The sequence below is a fragment of the Medicago sativa genome, chromosome 4 (genome assembly GCF_051527215.1).
Source record: "Medicago sativa cultivar Bolivia chromosome 4, Bolivia_mono, whole genome shotgun sequence".
NCBI classification, from domain to species: Eukaryota; Viridiplantae; Streptophyta; class Magnoliopsida; order Fabales; family Fabaceae; genus Medicago; species Medicago sativa.
The window spans coordinates 48787209-48795335 of NC_140752.1; the positions used below are offsets into that span (position 1 = coordinate 48787209).

At 35.6% G+C, this 8127-nt stretch overlaps 1 protein-coding gene across 1 annotated transcript; it reads left to right on the forward strand.

Annotated features, from left to right (window-relative positions):
- Positions 1-2166: 2166 nt before the first annotated feature.
- LOC146929497 (beta-glucuronosyltransferase GlcAT14A-like) lies at positions 2167-7735 on the forward strand. Its single transcript, XM_085701395.1, has 4 exons — positions 2167-3490; positions 6108-6183; positions 6317-6432; positions 6976-7735. Exons 1-4 carry the CDS (start codon positions 2890-2892, stop codon positions 7482-7484), a joined length of 1302 nt encoding a protein of 433 aa, XP_085557521.1. The 5' UTR covers positions 2167-2889; the 3' UTR covers positions 7485-7735.
- Positions 7736-8127: the final 392 nt, after the last annotated feature.

Below are 8127 nucleotides of genomic sequence, written 5' to 3' on the forward strand. Positions count from 1 at the left end.
TCAGAATTGAGTAGTTTGTGATTTTACAGGTGAATGATCCTCTACGTATTTGATGATGAGCTCACCCTGACGACTTGTCACGACATTGTCTATGACAGTTTTTCGGGGACGTGACCTTCATGTTTTTCCAAGGATTGCATGGAGTATGATTGCTCGAACGAACATCAAAATTACAAGGAGATAAAGGTGGATGAGGAGGCTTCTTCGGAGGAGCCCATCCTTTTGCTGATCTGGCATCTCATAATGCTTCTGTTGGTTCTCCCTGTTGTTTCATGTGTTGTTAAACTTCAATCTTCATTGCAACTTCAGTTGTAATTTTTTATTTTATTTTCCTCAACAAGATTGAGTCTGGAACTTTATGGTTGAAGAAGGTTAAAGATGTTTGTTAACAAATCGTTCTGGTTCAGAGACTCGAACAATACATGTGGATGAAGCGAGAACATCATTGTTGCGTTCAGTTTCTCCCAAGGTGGAGGAACCATTGTTGCTCAAACCATTGGAGGATTTTGATTAATCGTCAATGTAATTTATGGAAGACAATTTGTAGCAGTCCGCGTCAAAACAGTTCAGTCCTTAACATATGTGGATCTCCTTGAAGATTTAGGACAGAAGGATGGGGAAAACTCCATCGCTGATCGCGTGGAGTGAGAACTGGATCAGATCGATCCTGAAGTGTCAAGATTGCGGAACGAAGCATCATCGAAGTGGCGACGATGTTCCCGTCAATGTTCTTCGCAGGTGTCAATCGAGAATCAGTCATCCGAATTTCAAATCTAAAGCGGTTAGTGGAGGATACAAAGCAGTTACAACGAAGGATTTGAGGAATTTCGATGAAAATCGCTAACCACCCCTCCTTCTAGCACCAATGATATGTCAAAGAATAGAGCTTAAGGATCAACCAGTTATGATACTTATGCAATGGAGAACCAGTATGGTGGAGAAGATGCTCTGATGAGTTTTCTGATAACAGTTACAATGAGGGATGACGATACCTGCAAAACAGACACACGCTCCGTCGCTTATGTTAGTATTTGCTCGAGAGAGAAAAAATTGTTCAAAGTTTAGCTAAGTTTATGAGTTAACATAAAATAATTGTGTACCTGACATGACAGAGGTGCCATACTTATATAGACATATGAGGCCAATAATGATTGTTGGATGATATGATGATATGTTAGGCGTCATGAGACTCTGTTTCGTGTTGTGATGAATCCAAATTACTTTGTGTGGGCGCCTTCAGAGGCGTTGTGCTCGTCTGCATATCTTAAGTGGAAGGACCGTTATAGGGCTTTTGACAAATCCTTGAAATCCTAAGATCCACTCTGAAGCAATAGTGACTGAGTTGTATCCTAATAAACATAGTACTTCTTAACATTTTTTTATCTTTTAGAGTCCACCATCAAGAAGTAGTTAATTCTCCTTAGTTCTTTAACAACTAGTAAAAGGTACTAAAATGTTGACTCTACTATTTAGTTTTAAATAAACACATTGTTTTTTTTTGTTTGTAATATAGATACACGTTATAGTGTGATCTTTAAAATTGCGGCACATTGGGTCAAATTACGGGGAATGACTAAATTAATGCAAAAGCTAATTCACGGAGCTTCTAAAAAGTTGCGGTGGAGACAAGTGTTCTATGTGAACTTGAGCATTCAAACGTACAACCAAACACTCACATAGTAATAGTAAATTTGCAAAAACTGGTTACTTTAACTAATTATCCATATAATTAATTTAATGATAAACTAAGAGAGAAAATATATATGTCTTTTCCAATTATATAAATTTATAGAAGTACTTTTCATAAAAAAAAAAATCCATATGCATATGAGAGTTTGAAGACGATCTTATAGAATACTAGATATGAAAAATCGAATTGTTCAATGATAAATTTAGCACACCAAATACAAAAATAATTGTTTTAAAATCGTGCATTCAACATTTAAAAAGTCAAAATATAATTATTTTTTTAACGTAAAATTTCTACATTTAAATTGCATAATATTTTTAGGGCATAAATTAAAAAAAAATAAATCATCAAGAAGATATGAAGTAATGAATGAAAAGCAAAGTTAGATTATCAAAATCCACAAATTTTCTATACTAATAAAGATGAATGATGAAATTTTGCCAACTATGAAAGTAAAGTCACCGTCCCAGCAGAGTACAGAATGGCCACACCACATAAACAACATACAAAAAGTGCAACATCACAACACAACACAATCTCCCAAAACCAAACAGAACAAACCCTTCTACTTTAAGTTACCTCATTTCAATTTTCAACCACTTCAAAAAACAAAAACAATATACCTTTGAATATCTTTGTTCAATCCTCTTTCTCTTTCTTCTTGATTTGGATCATCATTCCTTTTTATGGTTCTTTAATTTTGGAGTTACATAGATCTTACCTCAGTTTCATTTTTTTACAACTCTTTCAATAGAGATAAAGGGTCAAACCAAAACGGACAAGTTGCATTTATATCTCAACTGAAACAAAGATTGTTCTTTTCTGAGTTTCTCAGCTGAAAAGAAAAATAGCTTATTTTGAAGTTTCACCCACCTTCAAAGATTGTATCTTTTACATGAAAGAGTAATCAGGAGGTGGGTCCCATTTCTTGTCATATCATATGTACCTTACATAGCTCCAAAGTTAAAATCTTAGGCATTAGGGTGTTGATTGATGCAGATTTAAAAAACTATGCTTTATCCTTTTGAAAATCATGGACCCTCCTTTTGAAAATCATGGACCCTCCTTTTGGTTCTGTTGTGAAGATTTGTGAGGTTCTTGCTACTTAAGGGTTTATAGGGATCTTGGTTTTTATGCACTTGAAGTGAAAAGGTTCTTAAAACCTGATTTTTTTATATATTATTAGTGTTAGAAAGAGTATGAGGAAATATGTTGGTTCTCATTCAGGAAGGATGTTTAGTGACAAGAAATGGATTATCCCATTTTTCGCGAGTTTATTGGTATCTGTGAGCTTGCTTCTGACAGCGATTCTTGGCGAATTTAGTTCCGCCGGTGGGGGAGAGGAGTTGCCGCTGGTTGACGTCATTTCGTTTAAGGGAGAGGATTCCGGAGGTTTATTTGTGGAGTCGGATTTGGAAAGGTCTATTAATGCAAGTGTGGTTGTGAAAATGAAGGCGCCTAAGTTTGCGTATCTTATTTCGGGCACAAAGGGTGATAGTCATAGGATGATGAGGACATTAGAGGCAGTTTATCACCCAAGAAATCAGTATGTTTTGCATTTAGATCTTGAGGCGCCGCCTCGGGAAAGGTTGGAATTGGCAAATGCGGTGAAAGCTGATCCGGTGTTCAGGGAAGTGGAGAATGTGCGTGTTATGTCTCAATCCAATTTGGTTACTTATAAGGGTCCTACAATGATTGCGTGCACTCTTCAAGCGATTGCTATACTGTTGAAGGAGAGTTCTGAGTGGGACTGGTTTATAAACCTCAGTGCCTCCGATTATCCTCTTGTGACACAGGATGGTTAGTGACTGAACTCGTACATGCTTATTTGATGTTATATATGTTGTTATTTCTCGGAAAAATGCTTGCATAAACAATTGTTGTGAACTGCTATAGTGAGCCATTAGTCCATTACAAATTTGTCTTTCGGATTTAAACGCGCGATGATATTTTGCAGTGGTTTAAAATTTTGAGTACCATGCATCGTGTGTAGTTTGCTTTTGGTTTGTAACATGTTCTTGAATTATTTGCCTTGAGCACTACACTATTGTTTTGAGGACAGAAACCATTGTTAAAATTGGAACTTAATGTTTCAATAACAGGAAAGATTATTGAAGTTAATCCGTCCCTTGGTTATTGTTTATGTCTCATGATGGATCTATAGGTTTCGTCATTAGGTTTGTTCAAACAAATTGTTCTCTCTTCCCTTTTAATGTTGTCATGTACGGTAGAAGGTTAACAAGCAAAATTGGGCTTGAGCTAATGAAGCAAGTTTGCCATGTTTGCTGCCCCGTTTTTGTTTTAATTTTCTGTTGTAATTCCAAGATATTCTCTTTCTTATCTTTATATAAGTCTTCCACCTCATTCATTCTATCCTAAAGCATAGCGGATTTGACAATGCCATGCTCCTGGATGCAATTTTGAGTTGAATAGCACCTCCATAAATTAGCCGTGTCTAGGTCTGTTAGACTTCGACAACAATCTCTTTCCTATTTGATGTCATACTTTGAAGACATATTAGTGAAGATTTTATGTATGCCTTGTCTGCTGTCACCATTGCCATTACATCCTTTTGTTTCTGCGAGAGTTCCTCCATGTGCCATTTCAGGAAGATATTTGAGAGATATATCTGGTTTTCAAAGTCACTTATGTTATTAATACCTGCCAGAATACATTTGTGAGCTAGAACTTCTAGCTTAGAAGATGCTAAACAAGGCCGTCCACGATCTTCATTACTATAGCATGCATTGGATAGTGCTTATTTTCTTTCAATAATCATTAATTTTCTGAAAGGTCTGTGTCTTATTTTCCACAAAATTTACGTGCCCTGTATTCTAACTGGATTTGCCTCCTCTAAAGTGGGAAAGAGTCAATAAGCTCTTATTAAGGTAGATACTAGTACTGTTAAGTATTACTGTTATCTAAAAAAGGGACTGTAGTTTGTATTATCAAAGAAAACGGGAACAACACTACAGATATTGTAAGAGGAAATGCTCCCAGCCAAGTTGAACACTTGGCCCTAAGCTAAAAAGCCGCTGCCCAAATAGAAAACAGACATGCCCCTAAATATATTGTTTTCGGCTATATAACAAACTTCGTCACTTTCTCTCACCTGGTAGTTGTAACTAACTCTTCCCTCCATCCCTTTTCTATTTCACGCCTAGTATCAGACTAAGGTAGGCCCTAGTTGGTTGGGCCTTCAAGTGTACACTTTGAAAGGCTTTTCCATGTCGAGCTTCTATCCAGAACTCATGGGGGGGCTTCTGTCTAAGAACCATAGGGATGGGAACCCGTGTTCATGTAAAATAAATACTCACTTTACATTAATATCTTCCATAGTAGTCGATAGCGGCGCTATAGCGGCTGCACGTAGTGTAGCGGCGACAAACCACTACGCTAATCGTCGTAGCGGCGCAGAATCAAATAGCGGCCGCTGCAACTGCTATAGCGGCGAAGCGGAGCGGACAGCGGCCGCTTCAACCGCTGTTTAATTTTAGTAGGAAATTTCCAAATTGACTATATTTTTGAAACTTTTTGTATGGTTTCCAAATTGATTTAGGGTATCTTGGGGATTTTTAAAACTAAATTGACTCTTGTGTATGGTTTCTTTGTTCTTTTCTTCTTCCACTGTTTTCTTTTGTTTTATGGTTTCTCTTGTTTTATGATTTTTTTTAATTTGTTCCTCTATCTTTTGTTTTTTGGTGTTTTGATTTATGAATGTCTCATGAGATTTGAGTGTTATATTTAAATTTTTTATATTAAATATAAGTTTTTTTGTTGAGAAATATGTAAGTTTGTTTATACTTTATAGCATTATTCATGTAATTTTTCCAAAAAATAATCAAATATTGGTGACCGCTATTTGTCATACCGCCATACGCTATCCCGCTATCCGACTTTTGGGGTCGGCCGCTACGCACCGCTATCCAGGATTGACTACTATGATATCTTCCGATCTAAGCAGTTTCTGAATCTTCTCAAGAATCATAGCTTCATTCATGAATATATATTGGACACGGATTATAAGACGATTGAGTTATTTTTATTACAAGATCCATTGTACAATTAAAAATGATGGTATTTTGTTATATGAACTAAAGTGTAAAACATTCGAGATAATCATCCTTCTAAAGTAGATGGTTTAAATTCATACTAAGTCTAAACTTGTGTCGGGAGATTGTCGACTACAAAATGCATTCAGTTTTGACACCAATTATTTTTTAGTACCTTAATAACAATTTGCTTACAGGGGTTTGAAGTCAACAATATGAGTCTTCTGGTGTCAACATCTTCTTTGCTACAAATATATTTATATTCTCTTTATTACCATAAATAGATAACAAATAAAAACACTGTCAAGTCACTTGATAATCGAGTCTTCTGCAAGTCACTTGATATTTGTTTCATGCTTTTACAGATATGCTTCATGTTTTCTCTAATCTGTCAAGGGATCTTAATTTCATCGAACATACACGCCTATCCGGTTGGAAATTGTAAGTGAATTGTATCGTTGCATATTCCAAAATTTCTGCAAATTGCAACCCCTGTGGGGTGTGTGGTTTGTTTTTTTCCAGTTTGCTGTTTTGATTGACTGACATTTCTTTCTATTATTGCTTATTTGTTCAGGAACCAAAGAGCAAGGCCCATTATTATTGATCCCGCCTTTTACTTATCAAAGAAATCTGATTTAGCAGTCACTAGTCAAAAAAGAACACTTCCCACAGCTTTTAAATTGTTCACCGGTATGTTTATCTCTATATTTATGTATAAATTTTAATTTAAACTAAAAGGTCCTTTCTAGGTCTAGCACTGCTAAAATTGTAAAACATCTAGTTACTTATGAAAACAGCTTATGACATGTCCATAAGCTGTTTTTAGCTTATTTCTATAAGTTATACATGTTAGTTTATGGCTTATATGAAAACAGTTTGAATTTGTTTTATATATTTATTATAGAAATAGCTTATATTTGACCAAAAAAAAAAAAAAGCTTATATATAGCCCCTTATATGATAGACATTTATGCTATAAGCACTTAATTAAATTGTGTATCCAATCAGAGCCTACATTTATTTACTACACCCTCCGGTCACTAATATAAGCAAAATTTAACATTTTAGATTCATTCATTAAATGATGTATGTAGTCTATAATAAAGACTATATACATCATTAATTGAATGAATCTAAAATATAGATTTTTGCTTATAATAGTGACCGGAGGGTGTATTTGATAGGAAACCAACAAGGTAGTTTCCTATAATTTTGTCTGCGCTACGTGAACAGGTTCAGCTTGGGTTGTACTAACACGGTCTTTTGTGGAGTACTGTATATGGGGATGGGATAACTTTCCACGGACTATGCTTATGTATTATACAAATTTTGTCTCTTCGCCAGAGGGATATTTTCACACTGTCATTTGCAACACTCAAAAATTTCGGCATACGGCAATAAGCCACGATCTTCATTACATTGCTTGGGACAGTCCACCAAAGCAACATCCAATGTCTCTAACTATGAAGAACTTCGACAAAATGGCCAAGAGCAATGCTCCCTTTGCCCGAAAATTTCCAAAGGATGATCCAGTCCTAGACAAGATTGACAAAGAACTTTTGGGGCGCACACATAGGTTTTCGCCAGGGGCATGGTGTATTGGGTCATCAGATGGTGGAGCAGACCCATGCTCTTTGCGCGGCAATGATACAGTGTTTAGGCCAGGACCTGGTGCTGACAAGCTACATGAGCTGCTTCAGGCGCTGTTATCTGATGAATTTCGAAGCAAACAGTGTTTGTGACAATGGGGTACACTACAAATTGGGTAATGTCAAGTGTACATAATGTGGTTATATATCATATATATCTGATACAAAAAATTGGAATTTTGTATTCCACAATATAGGTTCATAGTAAGAAGTAACAAGCACTCACAGTTGTAGTTTTTTGGTGCTTGTTTAGGTTTAGTTTCACCAATTTGAGCCAACCATTTGTTATAACAACCTTATTTTTGTTGAGTTACAAAAAGCAATCAAGTTTCATTTTCATAGCAGAGTTTTTATTTGTTATCTATTTATCTTATGGAAAAATTCTTAGATCGGTGATACTTTCTCTGGTCTCAATTACAAGCAATTTTTCACTTTTTAGGTTCATTGAATAAATGGTGTATCTGGTCCACATACACCATTTATTCGATGAACCTAATAGTGAAAAAAGTTGCTTGTAATTATGACCGGAGGGATTACATGTCACATGCACTTTATTCAACATTTAACATTCTCTTCAAAAAAAAAAAAAAAAACATGCGAAGTTTTGTGAATCATGGTAGAGATGCACTGCATTTATCAATTGTTAAATTGATGTCTGTGATAGGCAGTATATGTAAAAATTGTAAGTGTAATACAATAGTTTATCTTTCTTGAGTGATGATTGATAACAAGTTCA

Coding starts and splice junctions, on each gene's coding strand:
- LOC146929497 (XM_085701395.1), top strand. CDS start 2,890: ATGAGGAAATATGTTGGTTCTCATTCAGGAAGGATGTTTAGTGACAAG. Junction 6,184..6,316: donor CGCCTATCCGGTTGGAAATT/GTAAGTGAATTG, acceptor TTATTTGTTCAG/GAACCAAAGAGCAAGGCCCA. Junction 6,433..6,975: donor AGCTTTTAAATTGTTCACCG/GTATGTTTATCT, acceptor CTACGTGAACAG/GTTCAGCTTGGGTTGTACTA.